General features: G+C 38.7%; 1 protein-coding gene across 2 annotated transcripts in view; it reads left to right on the top strand.

Moving 5' to 3' along the window:
• The first annotated feature begins 11,485 nt into the window (after positions 1-11,485).
• The window catches only part of LOC119744695 (colorectal mutant cancer protein-like), a 49,102-nt gene continuing 42,718 nt past the window's right edge, over positions 11,486-17,869 (top strand). The window contains exon 1 of one of the 2 annotated variants that reach the window (XM_038220761.1): positions 11,486-12,430. In XM_038220761.1, coding sequence (XP_038076689.1) covers positions 12,353-12,430 — 78 coding nt within the window. In that variant the 5' untranslated portion in view covers positions 11,486-12,352. Of the gene's footprint in view, positions 12,431-15,668; positions 16,836-17,869 lie in introns of those variants that run through there. The other variant, XM_038220762.1, reaches the window with a different exon arrangement.

Raw genomic sequence — 17,869 nt, 5'->3', positions numbered from 1 at the left:
AATACATCTGTTGCCGGAGGACCACTTTTCAGGATGGCTTATTCCGGATGACAGAAACATCTTAATTGATATGTACTTTGCATTAAAAGCACCTGGAGACTGATGCATACATGTACATACCAGTAAATTTTCCTGCACATGTGCAGTGCAAGTATTTCATCAAGCTACCTGCACTTTGTGGAGTTGCCAATACATGTACATTATCAACTTGTTGGAACTTAGCTAATGTTGCAGTGTGTAATGAGTGAATAAACACGGATTGGAAGAAATAATTGATTTCTCTTTTGAGACAAGCTGCTCTGACTGCCTGCTGAAGCTGGTGATCTGTGCTGATGCGCCGCTGTCAACATTCTGCATCATCAGGCAAAAGTCGTAGCTAATTTGAGAGTCCCGGAAGCTTATGACTAAGTCATTATTCGTTATCGCATTTCTAATCACAAGCCACTTAGCAGAGAGAGAAAAGCACTTGGCTGTACTGTAGCGTTTGGATCTGTTGATTGGGTTATCATCAGACTGAGTCGTCTTGATGTCTCTTGTCTCGCTGTGGAGTTAATGAAAGGGCCAAACTGTTATTTTGAGGAGATCTTGCACAGTCATCCCAGGCGCATATTTGAATGGATTAATCAGCAAAAGGAAACAACACGGCGAATATCTTAATGCTTCTATACATTGCACTTGGGATTTTTTTAGAATCCGCTGTCTCGCCGCCGGTCTCGGTATCACAACCTCTCAAAACTTCCCCAAAGGAGCCTCGGCCCGCAATCATAATAATGATGATACCTTAGACCACGAGACCACATACACGCATGGATGTGTCTCATCCAGTCAGTGTTTATCGGCATTGACTGGCGAGGACGTGTTGTGTGAAGGCTTGCATGCGAGCACTCAACAAAAAAAAAGAATGTTGCTGCATTAATTGCCGGCACAGCGGTTAACCCGTATTAATTTGCAGGCGGGACGCCTCACACAGGAGCATATTGACACCTGCTTGACATAGATTGAAAAAAAAAACATAATAATTTGATATCGTTGGAATGTTCATCAGCTATTCTCTGGCTATGGCAGATGTACTGTAGCAGCTGAATTTTTTTTGTGGCATCAAGGTCTTGGAACATTCGGAGCTATCGATCTTTTGTTCGTGCTGCTGTCACCGTTTCACATGCAGTTTTGGGGATTAGTTACTCAGAATGGCGAATTTCAACAATGGTAACATGTGCCCTCCAGGGCAGAGGACGACTCGAACCAATGCGGACATGGTAAGAAAACCATTTATTTTTGTGCTGATTATTCTTCATCTTGTTCTTGTTCTTCCATCTGGAATCTTTCAACTTAAATAAATATGTGGTTTTTCTTAGTTATTTAGAATTTGTGTATGATTCTAGTTTGTCCATCAAAATGTTTGCATTCACTATAGTTTACCTATGTGTACTGTACATGTATTTGTTATTTGGTTTTTTAAAATTATGTTTTAAAAACTTTTTCAATGATTTAGTATTAATTTTGTTTCCTACTGGTAATGACTTGGTGGTTTGCGTTTCAAAAAGTTTGTCATGCACAGCAGATGTTTATGAAAAGAAAAAAAAACATGCATTTAATTATTAAAAAAAAAAATACTCAATTAAATCAAATTATAAACAGGCAAAATATAATATTGGTACTTTACTGAAACATGTGGCATCTAGTCAAATTTGGTTTGTGACGTGAAGCGATGCTCGTAGTAGCTTTTGTCGAAAACAAATTCCTGTACTCAGCGTAAATCAATAACTTTTCCATGGGTCGATCTCCATATTTGATCGTGCCTAATTGGCCGGCTGCGATAAACATCGTGAGTGTGTACGCGATGACCTAAAAAAATTCTCTCACCCTCCCCCACCCCCCTCATTCACGTCAGAAATTTTGACAGACGTCTCCCTCGTTAAACACGATTGTGAGGCTCGGTAAACACAAGCTGACTGACGAAGCAACTGAACAAAAAAAAAACGTACCCGGTACTCTGCGCCTGTGTCCATAATTCAACTTACCAAGCCAATTTGAGAAGGGGAACCAGTTGTTGGAAATTCCACGCATATGTGTCAGTCGAGGTTTTACGGCATTGCCCGAGGAATTTACTATTGCTCTCCCTTGTCTGTCAATTAGAAAATTCTAAACTTTTGTATATATTTTTTTTTCCAAAGCTGAAATTCTTTTCTGTCTTTCTTTGGGCTATAAGGTCAACGCTTGTGTTTATTTTTGTTCAAAGTTCAAGCATGTTGATGATTGGAAGTTGTAAAGTTTTATTCATTTTATTCATAATAATATAAATCAGAAGCAATCTTATTTTTTAAGTGAATAGTAATTGCAAATGAAGGCCCCATCAAAGTTGTTTTTATCATACTTAAGTACTATACAAACATGTACTAACAGTGGCAAAAAAGTAACTTAACGTGAGTACATTAAATTCTTAATCTTCAATTTACAGGAGTGAAACCCATTCAAAGTAAATTCTTACCGCAGTTTGTGTGTGGACATCATTAAAATCGAGCATCCTGGTGATTTAAACAAGGATTACGGCCTTTTTTTTCATTAATAAGCACTGAAAGTGCTGTGTACTTTCCGTGGCGCCTTGGGGAATATATATATTCACATGAAGACTAAATGTCACATAGATGATTACTACCATGTAGACTGTTTTCCATGTGGAAATTATTAGTACCTGCAGCTTATTTCAGCCATAGAATGTCATTCAAGAATGAACTTCCAAATGCACCAAGGCCATTACAATGTTAATTTTCTTTTTTTTTGGGAGGGGTGGTGTTTTGTTGCTTAAAGGGTACATTTTTCTTCATGTACATGTTTGTTCACACGTACATGTACCTACTATGTACAATGTATGTAAAGTGTATAGATGGTCTTCAAATTAGGTGGGTTTTTTTTGGCAAAGTGACCCAAAAAAATGCAAACAGCAAATGAAGAGTTTTATTTCCAACACCCAGTATGCGCCATTTTGTTACTTTTAGAATCCCGCTCTTTTCTGGCTGCCCAAAGTCAATTTGGGCAGTTGTTATACATGTACACGTTTACATTGTAAACATAAAGTAAGAATGCAATAAAACGAAAAATAAGAAGTTTAGACACAGCAGTTAGTTGCAGATTTTGCACTTTTTTTTCAAATGGATATATCGTGTTTTTGAAATAAACTCTTCAAATTCTCATCGAAACAAAAACCAACTACTAATGGCCATGTAGCAGTCGTTAAAATTTATCCAGCTGAAATTTGACTGGTGAAAAGTGATGCATTACTCCGTCAATAAAAACTCAACACTGGAAATCATACATGCAAGCACCACAAGAATAAATCTAGTGTAGATTGATCCAGATAATGCTAGAAAAAGACCTTTTCACACCATCGCCTCCCCTACCCGAGTTGAAATTAACACAGGTCCCACCGTAAGAGGAAGCGGGTCCCATCCAACACAGGTAGGCAAGGCATTTTGTTGACACTTACCCCGGGTGTACATGGGTTGGCCGTACGTTTTGGATTTTCTACCCGGGTAGAGCCTCACAAACCCTGGTCCTGACTAGGGTAGGATTTTAGCCTGTGTAGGTACCGAACCCTGGTAGAAGCTGTGTAGGATAATTGCTAGGGTGAAAGTAAAAGTAAGGTAAAGTCTGTCACGAGCCAATATGGCCCATCAGGCCAGCGTTTATCTCCAGTTTCCTTGGCATGAAAACGACTGAGAATATACTCCTGGGTAGAGACAGTCAAGTGGGGGTGAAGTGGCTTGCCCAAGGACACAATATATCGCCAGCAGCTGGATTTGAACCCCGGACCCTCTGGATTATGAGTCACGAACCCAAACTACTCGACTCCCCTAGTGTGAAAGGGGTTGCCAAAATCCATCTCTGATTTTTTAAGGGGAAAAAAAGCTGTTGGGCTCTCTAACTTTTATGATTTCATGTATGTTTCAGGTCAATCCAGTAGGTAAGCAGCTATATATTTCCCAAAAGAAAAAACAATATTATTTAAAATACGTATACATTACAGTGCGTGCTTAATCAAAAAAGGACCTTTACATTAAGACGTTGTTTCTAAGCAACTTCCCTCCTCCCCATTTGAAAAATAGTCAGTACAGTCCCTGAAGTTTCGCCAGCGTTCCTAATCCTTAATACCTCATAATTCCTGATCTGCAAATGTCACACCATTAAACTGCACCAGAGTGTTGTCACACGCACACACTGTTGCTTGAGTGTACGTGTACCTTAGGTTGTGTACACTTACAACACACTCACATGTCATTTGCTTTTTTAGAAGCCCACTTCAACAAAAAGACAAATTTATTGCCTCGCGCAGTCTCTCTCAGACGCATTCGAGAGGACAGACACAATTCACAACGGGTAAAATGTGGACAGAATAATTCCGATACGAGAGCAGATGCCTCTTGCGAGTTCCATGATTTTTTTTTTCTGCTTCAAAAAAAAAAAGTACCGCACATGTCTGGATGACTCATCCGGAGTGAAGTTGCCATTAAAATGTACATATTTTCATTCCGTTATTATTATCATCACTTTGTTCAATCTGAGTCACAGCTGAAACGCAAGCATAATCCCTGCCAATGGGGATGTCATTTTGTTAGAGGGATACATGGATTTGGCAGAATTGCCAACACTGTTGCCCTGTGGAATTCCAATGGGAGAGCGGCAGGCTAAATATTAAATGCTCTGTTTGCAGACCTCAATTTATTTTTTAAAAGCTTCATGTTAAATATTTTATTGAGAATCAATTTTGAGCAACAGATTGCTTGTTGCTTTAGTGTACATGTAAACTGAGAAGCCATTTTGAGGTGGTGCCATGCTCGCGCGCTGACCACACGTGTTCTTAAAGACGAGGCGGCAGTGGGTAACTAGGGGTGGGCACCAATTTTTCAAGGGGGCCACTGAAGGCAACTCGTTGTGCTATTCAAGATTTCAAATGGGGGGATGGACCTCCGCTGGGGGGCACGTGCATCCTGTGCCCTCCCCCCTGTAGTTACGCCACTGTTACCATTTTGGTAACACTATTGGTGGAAGGAGCTCGGAGTGCGTGTGTGCGTGTACTACCTGAGCGCGACTTGCGCGAGCCTGGTGCCACTGCAGTGCCACCTCCAAAAAAAGAAGAAAAAAACAAAAAAGTAAAAAGTTAGTTTACATTGTAATATTACAGGTACAATTTCACAAGAAGGGGTTTGAACATGTATGTATGTTAAAATTTGAAATCAAGCCTTTGTATACGTGTGCTTTGAAAACTTCTTAGCACTAACAGTTGTTCAAAAGTGAAATTCAAACAAAAGAAAGCAATCTTAGTGATTTTAAAATTCAAATAATGGTCCTGAGGTTTAATAGGTTGAGGGGCATGGGGAAAAAATATGATAAGGATGATTCTATACAAATGAAATGATTTACATCACACGCTATGTTTGTATAAATGTTGCCAATTTTCGTGTCTTTGTACAAAATATAAAACTAACAGTACCGAATTCAGTCCAATAAGTGTGTGTTTTTTGCTGTCTTTAACCGGTTTTTCAATCCGGTTTTTCAATCTTGAGAAGTCATTGCTATAGTACATTCCTTATAATTTTGTCACTTTAGAGACACACTGCCGATGAATATGACTTCACATAATATACATAACAGCGGTCGAGAACGAAACCCAACGCTGCCACTGCAGGTAAAACAAACAACAAGGGGAGAAACAGTGGGGCGACCCCCCTTAAGAAAATTATTTTTGTGGTTAGATGAAGTTGGAAAGCTGGTCAGGTTTCAGCGGCTGACGTTGCATGGAGATTCCAGAGATCAGTTACCGCAAATTATTGAGCGGGCTCTTCTATTAAATTGCAGCTCAGATTCGGTTGGCATGGTCTGGCTGTCCATTTATTCACAAAGGTTATACATTATTTATCAATCCACGCATTTGTTGCATCATTTTATATTAAGGAGTAACATTTACACATTCTTATCTGCCTGTTTGATGACTTGTAACCCTGAGTTGATCTGAAAGGGTAGCTAAGTTTCCCCCCCCCCCCCATGAACAACTGGCCCCCAATCGGCAAAAAAACATAGCCTACCGGTAAGAGTAAAAAAATATCTACAAGTGTGATTTTTTTTCTTGTGGTGTTCTCCCCTAGTTTGTACTGTGGCCCCCCTAATACCCGGAGGTGGCGACGGTGCTGCACATATGTACATGTACGTTCTGCTTTTGAAAAGTTGGATTTGATTATTAATAAAAAAAAAACCTAGTATAAATGACAATAATATAACAATATTGTCGTTGATCAATAGGCTAAACTTTTACGGTGTAGTCTGATCTAATTTAAAAGTGAGGAGTAAAAGTACTAAGGATTTACATTATGGGTCATGCAATAAATTAAAAGTCCAAAGTGTGACATTTTCCCAGTCCCTGTTACCTCGGCGTACGTTGTATTAAGAATAACCTAAAACATTTTTTATTTCTTGGTACTGGGTAGGTTGTTTGCTATTCTTAATCACTCTTGAAGGATGACTGCATTTAGGAGTGCATCAGAATAATAAAATGTGTCAGATGTAACAGACACGGGGGGAAAAGTGGACCCCGAATTTATAGAATATATCCAATATATCAGAAATGTTGAAAATTGTTGAAATAGGTCTAAAACTTTACATGCGTATTTGCTGATTGTCTCTTTTTTTAATGGAAGTGAGGTTTATCCTTAATTGTAGGCTGGTCTAAATTTTACCTGAACTACTGGTATGGTGTAAAAAGTACCTCTACTAGTACATATTCGTAAGGCACGTAGTTGAGCCTCTTAAAATCTGTCAGATTTTACAACGTGGCAAACTATTGAGCGAAAACAATCCCATTGAAATATAAAAATTTAGGTAGATTTTGTGCATGTTACCGTAGGATTTCAACAATGGGGATAAACATCTGTTCCTTATAATGATATAGAACTGGATGACCTAGGCATTCACACATCTTTTCCCTTAAGGCATTCCCTCAAAACGAAAATTGCACGACCCCTGGTTTACCCCGATAGTAATCCTGTGTTAAATCCACTGGAAAAGCGCAGCAGCAAAAGTAAACAAGAATTTTCATGAAAATGCCAAATGAAAACAAACATCCCCTTCAGCCTATGTTTTCCTTTTCATTCAGAGTCTCTGTAATTGCACTAGGGGAATATACGGTTCACCGGACAACTATTATAGCGGTTATAATCAGCCGGAGCCCTAATTCTCCACACGCTTGCTGGAGCGTGTTTTTATTTTTTTTAAACTGTTTTCTTTGCAGGTCTAGTTTTAACCCCAGTGAAAAAGTAGATTTTTGAATAGTGGTGCAGGTGGAGGGGGGCAGCGAAGTTGCCAAATTTGGTTAGCTAGTGTGTTTTTCTAAAGATTTCTGTTTTACAATTGAATACCAGAACACAGGATTTTCAGTTTTTCGTACGTTTTCCCCTCTGTTTTCGGTGGGAAAGTGAATTTCCAGTGGGGTTTGAATAAAAGGGTAACCAAGTTTAACAAGCAAGTCTGTTTGTGGGTTTACTAAATAGATTTCTTTCTTTGCATTGGGCTACAGATAGATAGGACTTGCATCTTTTCTGTGGCTTTTCCCAGCACCTTTGTAAATGCGTATATATACATGTATGTATGTACGGTACCAGTATGTCAATGCTGTTACTGGCCATGCTGTTGATAAGCGTTATGGAACTTCATGAATTTTCTGGCATAATTTCGGTATTTAAAGGCACATAGGAACATAAGTAAAAATGTGGAAATGGACCTAACAATTGAATGAAAAATATCTGTCTCAAAGTGAAGATAAGGATGGCACGTAATAACCTTTGAAATTATTCCATCCAAAGTGGAATAAAACAATTACGGAAGGCAATTTAAAGTACCTACAGACAAATTCTATCTCTTCTATACGCAAAGGAGTATGGCTCAAATGCAATCTCTTGGATGAATTTGTTTGGCTCAAAAGACATCTTGTCATTCATTCATATACATTTCTTGTCATTCATGTACATTTCAGCACATGTATGAAACTTGAAAGGCCCAGTTTTTCGAAATAATTCTGTCAGCGGGCCCACTACACTGTACCTGCATATCAGGCCACGGTTCTTATTTACCGATGCTCAAGAAATGATCCATATGTATCATAGAACCTAAAGTAGGTCATACGAGTCATCTTGCAACATTTAATAAAAGTGTCCGCAGGGCGTTCCTGACACTTGCCATTCATTCCGGCCGCCCACATCCTAATTGATGCACGTAGAGCAAGCGGGAAGTTCCATAAAAGTAAACCATTTTTTTTTTTTAGGGTTTGGTGGTTTATCTTACTAGCAGCCGCTCTCGGTGGGTCGGTCGGTCGCCGACGCACCAAATTACTCACCCACTGGGTTCTGTACGGGCAACTCTTGATGGATATGTGAATAATGCATGGCGAGATGGATTCGGAATGGCAGGAGTTTTTGCTCCCATTGCGATCACGCTCGGCTTTGCGGCATTGGGCAAGGTGGTTGACCTCCCATTAACTACATAGCAAGTTTCTGTTTAATGGTGATAAAAGCATGGCAGCCTCTTCTTTTTTCTTTTCTTTTTTAAAGTGTTATTAACTTACATGTATTCTTAGGTATATGTAGATTCAATACAGTTCATTTTTTACCCTTAACCAATTACATCCTCCGAAGATACCTAATGGACCATAATAACTGTGCAATAAATATTAGAAGGGTTCTTAAGATCTTTAATGATCAGCTGAATTAGGGCAGTTCCAGCATAATGGAAGAAAATGTAATGTCCGTGACGGAGCCAGTTAACCATGATATCTAATTAATGATTCAGAGAAATGATCCAAAACTCCTTGACCATCCCCCCCCCCAAGCAGGCAAAGTGAAGCCTTGTCTGTGTAAATATCAAAGAAAATTATGGGTATCAGAAAGTGTTCCCATCATAATAGCCACTGCTTAACACATTAGGACAAAGATAATTGCCTCCAAGATCTACAGTCATAGTCCTTAGAGCATTCTTCACACTCCTAATTGGTCCTGACAGTTTATATCCTGTCCAAATGACTATCTGTAGCTGTAAGCTCACTCAACACTTACTCCTACCCTGATGAGTAGCCAGTCCAAAAAGACCTGGCCACTCAGTGTGTTGTTGTACACACTTAAGTCCAGTATATGGACTTGTATTGGAAGTAAAGGGATAAAAGGGGAAAAATTTTACTCTTCTGAAAAATTCTCAAATTGTAGAGGATTCTCAATAGTATGTAGAGGGAAATTCATTGTGATGATCACAGGTCATAATTCCATTTTTTTTTTTTTAACATGACAGATGTTCACCAAAACCTTTCAAATACAGATCTTTTTCAGCAATTACAAATATTTTTTACATGTGTGTTTTAAAATGTGTGTTCAATCACCGTTTTTATTTTTGCCCATAAATACCGTATTGCATTCAGTAACTCAAAGTGTTAATAGGGAACATGTACCTCCTGGCCGAACTTGCAGAATACTTAAAAATATATTGACTTTTTTCCTTCTTTTTTTTTGCATTTGTGTAGAGCAATTGAAATCAAATGCTTCTACTCTGAAACAATGGAGTTGATACTGTATTTGACTATTTTCATTATTTGAAATATTTAATTTTTTCCAGTCTCGCATCCGCATTGATGAGAAACCTATCATTGCTAGTATCTGATAAAAGGCCTGGGATGTGTGGAGTATTCTTTGCTGGTGGAGTACTCTGTCAACAGAGGGCGCTATTATGTAGGACCATTAAATGCACTCAGTGGTTCTCAATCACAGTGCATAGATTAGTGTGTCATTTCTTTTCAAGTGCATTCCAACAAATCAAACTGCCAGTGTGCTATGTTTTCATTTTAATAAAATCTGAAAGTAAAATACAAATATACAAAAATAAATTCACGAACCCATACTTAAAATCCCAACTTCCTGAACTATGAAGTATTCAATTGGGTAAATTACAGAATAAATGGAAAAGTTTGAAGTCAAGCAGGTTTCATGCTTTCATATACTGGTAGGCCTAGTTTCAGATAATTTTTTTTTCAACTACATGTACATCTACCGGTACATTATTATTCCTGCATTCTGCAGGACTTAAGGAGGTACGCGCTGCGCACACCAATTTCCAATAAGAAGATATCATAGCCAGAAGGGTATTTCACAAAACATGAGGTAAAATATTTGAACAAAATCGTTGGAAATTTGTGGATTTTTTTTTTTACTTTATGACCTGAAGGTATTTATGAATTGGAATAAGTATGTGTTTGGCCGGTATTAAACAAGTACGTTTAAAACCTTTACGGCTGTGCCTGGTCGCGGATAATGGCCTTCGCCTTCGGCTCGGGTCATTATCGGCGAGCAGGCCCCTAGAACCAGCCAAGCACATACTTATTCCCTCATTACTTCCGGTGACTTAAATGATTTTTTTTATTTGATAATTTGTATTCATGCAATCACTCTTGGAGGACAACTGCATTAAGGAGTGCATCATGAATTGTAAAATCATAGATGTCAGATGTAACAGGGACAGGAAAAAGAAGTGGACCCCAAATTTCTAGAATGACTCACTTGAGCAAATTGACCTGCATGGTGTCTTTAAAAAAAAGGAATGCATCTTTCTTCTCCCTTTTTTTTGGGGGGGGGGCTTTTTTTCAATTTACATTGTGTTGTTTAAATGTACAGTAAATGTTGAGGTATAATTGTTTGCAGAAGTTGGCCTTCTGGGAGGCATTGAAATCGAATATAATAAAAAGCCAAAGAACTATAAGTGTTATCGCCTAGATCCCGTTGAAGTCTTTCTCCAGTCAATAGACTACAGTCATTATGGCAAGGTGAGTCTTTGCAACAAGTATATTAATCACATTTTAAAAGCTCTTAACATGTCAGGGCTCAAAGGCCACTTGCAACATTGTTTACGTTTATCCGATTTTTATCTGACAAAAAAAAAGTACTCCAGGCTAACCTTTGATCAGAGTAAATCGGTTGTAAATGCCATCACAAAAGAACATGCAGTTAATAAGCCAAAACATTCAGTCAATACTAGAGTCATCGGCGGTCCCCCGGTGTCCTTTTATTTGTTTGCCCGAAATGAATAAGGTCGACTCCGAGATTGAGTTTCCCCCTGGCTTCGATTTTAGGCTGCATTCCGATCAGTTCAGACTATAAGGAAAGACAGCGTGCTGTCTGCCACAGCCAATTTGGGTTAAAAATTAAATGGAATTCGAGCCGTGTCATTGGTTCATCGGTGATTGGGCCCAGTTTAATAGAGTTTGTTACCTTGTTGATCAAACATGAGGATAATAATAGTGTGACTGGTAGGCCGGCCATTGGGTTTGAGTCAATAGAAAGCGTTGCACACAAATGTGGAGCCCGCGTGGTGTATACAAGTTTTATCGTGGTTTGTGTACGTACATGTAGATTCGACGTCTTGTCTTGTTCTCTTGGTTGTCATTGTCGCATTTGGGATCAATCCTGGTATTTTTTTATGTTTTCTGTTTGGAGTGCTGTGAAATCTCATCCTTGGGTGAGTTTTGATTGTCAGGGAGGTGAAAAGGGAGTCCCCATTCACGGCTTCATACCAACCTAGGGTATTGTTACCCGAGCCTGCTTATTGTTTGGCCTGCTGGTTGGAGAGGTGAAAAGGAGTTGGCTCCATTGTTCGGTGTTGCGGATATGTTGGAAGGTCTTGACATGAAAGGGAAACTCGGCACAGAAAACAAACAAACACATGTGAGTTGATGCTGATGAAGTGGTCAATAATCGCTGGACGGTCGGTCGGTGGCTGTCAATTCACTGAACAGTTATAACGAAATTTGGACAGCCATTGCCGGACTGAGTCATCAGAAAATTCTCCCACTTTGGCACAGCTATTGATACAGCACTGCATTATGTATGTTTTTGCAGTCGTCTCTTGTGGTTCGGGTGATTGTGAGGCGTGAAATCTGCAGAACTTGGTGTAAACTGTAACAGCTGATCGAAATCCTCATGGATGGCAAGGTGTAATTGATTATTTGATGCACAACCTGGAAGGGCTGTATTTTGTGCACGTGTACTTGTACTGTGCTGGCAGTTTTCAATCTACAGATAATAAACACAACATCTGAAGATGCTGTCTTGTTGAACTTGGATCATCAACTGCCCATCATTTGAAAACTACACAATTTGGCGGTGAAGAAAATCCCGGATCTGGACAACAATGGTGGAAATGCATCGATCTCTGTGCAAAAGACAAAGGATTATTTGACACCATTACAAAGAAATTTTCTTGGAATTTAGCGGGGGGCTTTTTCAAATTTCCTTGATTTGGATGGTAACGGGATTTCATAAGAGCTCCCCAAATGTCCAAACCCGTCCACTTCAGTGATGGATCCTCATCAGTATCGGACGATTCACTGTATGAACCACCAGAAAATAAGGTAAGGGTTTGGGTTTACTTAGTTCATTTTTTTATATTAATTTGAGAGTAATATTTTCAAACGGGCTGTTCAAATGCATTTGGAATAATGAATCAGGGGAAATGCAATGTTTCAAAGTACCACAGGGTCTTGAAGCGCATGGGCATTGTTAATTTTCAAACTGCAATTTGTACAGGTTTCTCTGACCCGATTCTGTTTCGGATAACAAAATAATTGGTTTAAAGAGGTTGTTGAATGCTCGAAGACATTTCCGTCATTTTTCGGGTATATGTAGCCTAAGGTGTGATGAAATAAAAACGACTATTGTGTCTGTCATGAAATGAGTACAAAAGGTACTTTTGAGAGCTGTTTTTCAGGTCCTGTTTCGACCCGAACATAGTAAATCGTGACGTAATAAACAGGACTCATTTATACTATCGCTGCATCGGGAGTCCTGTTTATTACGTCACGATTTACTATGTTTTGTTTGCTGCCCCCAATGACGACTTTTACACAAATTGCACGTTCGGGTTGAAACAGGACCTGAAAAACAGCTCTCAAAAGTACCTTTTGTACTCATTTCATGACAGATACAATAGTCATTTTTATTTCATCACACCTTAGGCTACATAATTTATACCCGAAAGATGACGGAAATGTCTTCGAGCATTCCACAACCTCTATAAATGGATGTTTGTGGATGTCGACTATCTGTAAATTGCGATCACTCTCAAAGGCATATAGCCATACTTTGCTTTCCATGCATTTTGTTCATTTCCAATAATAACACCACTCAAAATACAAAGAAGAATGGTCAAAACCAAACCTGTTGAGGTTTCAGCTCAGTGGATATTACACTTTTTGAGAAAACAGTGAAAATCCATGCACAACCTTTTGATCATGAAACATGATTTTGTCAATAGCGCTCTTTGTTTCCAAGAATCAGTCAATTGACTGATCATTGAAAATCGCCTACATTTCTTGACTTTCTTCTAAATGACAGCGAGCCAGAATAATTTCATGAGGCTGGTGTTTAGTAACAGTACGAGTAAGGTTTTTTGGTAATGATTTGGTACGTTTGCTACAAATGCAAATGATACTCTACATGTATGCCTTCAACCTGCAAAGAATGCAAATTTAGCAAATTAAAATTGGTTACAATTGAACCAAATATAAAAGTAATCTTTCATCAAGAATATTCAAGTCATTTAAAGCTTTAGAATGTACATGCATATTTAGAACTTTCCATTGTTGGGCAAACACTCAAAAAAGCTTTGTACACACAAAAAATCTGGACTCAAGTTGACAACAATTTTGGAAAAATTCAAGTTCACCCTAGAGCTAACTAAAAATCCCCTGTGAATAAGGATTGTGGTTTGTACAACCAGGGATCCTTTGGGATGTACATGCACATGTACATGGGATTGAAAACTTGTGCCGCAAGGCAGATTTTGCAGTTTGCTTTAAACGACCGGTGGACCGTGAAATTGAACAGCTTTAAGTGGAGAATGAATAAGTCTTTGTGTAGCACTCTTAACTGTTATTAGTCTGCACAATTTGAGATGAATTAACCCAAGTCCTGTGTGAGAAAATTAGGAGAAAACCTGCACAGCACTTCTTTTTTTAAATACAGTACATTGTACAAGAATATGGAGGATGTTGAGGTACAATGGATGTGTATTTCAAAAAAGTTAGAGCCTGTAATATGATTTATAATACTAATGCCAATTAACTTATACGACTCTTTTTTTCTATACGCCCTTCGACAACATTCAACACAGTGAAAGCAATTCTTGTGTGTTCCAGTGTTAAAGACACTAACACAACCATGCACACTCAAGTTAAAGAGCGCCCTCTGTTGACATCAAGCCTTGTGAAATCAAAAAGAGTATAATTTGAGACTTTCCAGTATTATGACATGTGTGTAAAACCATGCTGAACCGAATGTGATGGAAAGGAATTGTAAAAAAGAATACAAATTACAATGCACAATGAATTGATTGGCTCTGCTTTATGTAGACTGCATACAGCAGGTCATTTACACATTCAAATATAATATTTTTTGTTGAGTGGAGGTAATTTCAGTTTTATACTTGTTGAACTGACATTTTTGTTGGGGAGAACCTCGTTATATATTTTGGTAATATGCTTACATCTAATCTTGAACCACAGCCGAAAAAAGGAGGCCTTTGTAGTAAATTTCGGAATTTCACTTTATTTCCTAACCTTACATTTAGTCATCGTAATAGAGACAGTTTGAACTAACAAAAAATAAGAATCACTGGGACGACTGTAATCATTGAAATCGTTTACTATGGTACCTCCTTGGTTACATAGATGTGGTTTGTGCTTGTTGTTATTTACTATAGAAGTTTATATTGCAGTATTCAGTCATGCGCAATTGCTCATGAATTTAATATTTCCTTTGAAATCATTAAAGATATTTTTTTACTCTCTAATTTGTTTAAGCCTTGATGTGATTGATCTAATAGGTTGGGTTTTTTTTAAAGTATTCTCTCTGAGTTCTGTTAAATTAATGTCAATACCTTTTAAAATAAGTACCGGTATTTATATGTTAGGTAACGGGTTCATAATTTTTCAAAGAAAAGGTCTACGCAACTTCTAAAAATAGTTTCTTTGAAGTATCAGTATCCAAGTATCCATTTGCGTGCCTGCTAAATTCTTGTGTGGTCCAATTATTTCACAGGACATCATAGAGCAAATCCACTCTAAACAAGATATGGTCAGAGCATGGAGGAAGGAAAAAACGTCAGAGGACCAAAAGTGGCTTTGCCCACAAAGATAAAATCTGTTTTCACTTTATTATGGCCATTGTTTATTGCCCCCCCCCCCCTTCCTTTTTTCATTTTACCTATAGAGCAAATGAGGGGTCACAAGTTTGAAAGGAGAGAACAATTCATTTGTTGTAATCAGGAATAATCATGTGGGGTTTTTTTTTTTGGGGGGGGGGGGTAATAAACAACCCTGAAATGAAATTTCCCCATGGGGGGCTGCTGACCAGTTTAGTACTGAACACAATCATGGAGGGAAAATATAGCCAGATAAACAGTGGAGCATGACCATTGGGGGTACATGGTGTGTGCAGACTAGCCTGGGGACCTTGCAACAATAATAAATGTGTTGCATTCCTGCTGTGCGCAAGTCTCCCCCAGCCAATTACAGTTTAACCCTACTCTGGTAAATGACAGCCTCATTACATATATGCTGCGCTAGTAGTGCAGAGCCAGCACAGAGCTGGGAACATCAGAGAATGTCATGGGTGAGCGTGGGGTGAGTGTGAGAGGGGTGCTGAGACCTTCCCTAGTTTTTGGTTTTTCTGTAAAGGAAAGCTTTCATAAACAGCAGTGAGCGATCACTTCCACGGACAATCCATCATTTTAACACCAGAGGTCTGAGGAATCCACCGGCCACATTCCAGACCTGATAAGGCGGCCTTGTTCAAACTTGGAAATTAATTACTTGTACAACCCACAAGTACTGCCCAGTTCAATCCAGCTGCGCTGCGCTGGACAGTTTTGAAGCACATTGGATGAATGAAAAAAAAAGGAGGCCAGCCCATTTGTGCACCATTTGTCAGTGTTCACACGGAGCATACATAACCTTGATCGAACTCAATGGGACGGCTGGCATGGCTGGAACATATTCTCCCTGCTGTGTGAGGGGGTGAAGCATGCTGCTGTGTCGGGAGCTGAAACGGACCATAGAGCAGACCGTCAGCAGCCGGCTGGGCAGACAGACTGAGCATATGACAGAGCAGAGCTAGAGACACATGGCACAAGTCTGGTCACATGTTGTTGACAAGATTTTAATGCTGTTGCATATTGGGAGACCATTGTTTCTTCTTGCTTCATGGCCGTAGTGTGTCATGTGTGTTGCCACATGTGTTGCACCCTTCTCCTGTGTTGTCTTTCCGATGAATGATGTGGTTGGAATGTTGTATGCTGTATTGTATGCCTATTGGATTAATGTGTGGGATATAGCCTGTTGATGTCAACAATAGATGCAAATGTACACAGACGTGCAGTCCTGCAAAGGTGTACATACATGTACATCATACAATGAACATGTACATGCTTGTACAGTATAATGAATGATGTCTATAGTCTAGTTGTACATGCACACGATTTTTAAACGTTCTTGTTCTACACCAACAAATGGGTAGGTGTATTTGATTGAAGTGGCCATCGACTGTACTGGAGTAAATGTACCATCAGAGATTTGTGAATGTCGGACACACTTTTATTTGGGATGGAACAAGGATTATACTGCTTGAGTTCTAGTCTTCACGTGCATTGGTCGTTATCCGGCGGATTTGATACCTCATTTGGAATAATATGCTACATCTGTTGCAATGGAGAGTAAACCGATCCACAGACAGGTGCAGAATCTACAACCTCAAAATGAGGTAAGTTTTTTTATGAAAAAAAGGAAGACTAACCCAAAAGTTCGTCAATACCAAAAATTTTCACCAGTAGTAGTAGCTCGTAACTCATAAGTTATTCACTGAAAAGATTACCAATGATTAAATTTAACAGCATGAGTCTTTATAGGAATTTCATGAAACCTTTCTCAGTATTTTCTAACAAAATTGAAATATTCCTTGAAGTCCCAAATTCAATATACCGGTATAAATACCGGTATGTGCTGTGACTGGCCTTGGCATTCGGGATACAGCATAGTTTTTGTTTTCTATTTAAAATCTTTTCAACAGTTTTAATGCAACTTGATGATGTACTTTATGTAGAGATACAGTAGGGGGCCTATAAATGTAATAAGAAGTGACTGATTTTGAGAGTGATAATTGATGATATTATTGCTACTTTGGCTGTAGACATAATAGATTCAACATGTGTACATTTGTACCTGTAAATTTCATCAAACTGCCTGCATATGTACCCTATGATCATACATCAAGTAGTAAAATTGTGTAATTCACAGTGTGTGTCATTGGCATTCAGAGAAATGGGACAATGCTTCCACCACACTACACCAAGCTAAACCCTCAAGAATCCCCAACTGAATGGAAAACAGACCCGCCGGTCTTTTAAATTCACAACAAAAGAATGTGCTTATTGAGAAAGCAAGAACACGCAATCAAAAAGTTCATATCAAACCCCTGAGGACATTTTCCACGTCATTCTGTTGTGTACACTATTTTATTACTGTAGATATTCTTAGTTTTGCCTTTCAATTGTCTGCTTGTCGTTCTATAAACTGTGACATTTTTCCTAACTCAACCCAACATTGCTTTTTTACTTTGTAATTTGCCATTCAAGTTTTTGTAACATTAAGAATGACTTAAAACATTTTTTTTTGGAAGGTAGTTTGCGATTCATGATCACTCGATCTTGGAGGACAACTGCATTAATTAAGGAGTGTATCAAAATGATAAACCACCGATGTCAGATATATAACAGGGACAGTAATAAAGTGGACCCC

Source organism: Patiria miniata, unplaced genomic scaffold, assembly GCF_015706575.1.
Source record: "Patiria miniata isolate m_02_andy unplaced genomic scaffold, ASM1570657v1 HiC_scaffold_7, whole genome shotgun sequence".
Lineage (NCBI taxonomy): Eukaryota > Metazoa > Echinodermata > Asteroidea > Valvatida > Asterinidae > Patiria > Patiria miniata.
This window is presented reverse-complemented; position numbering and strand designations above follow the sequence as displayed.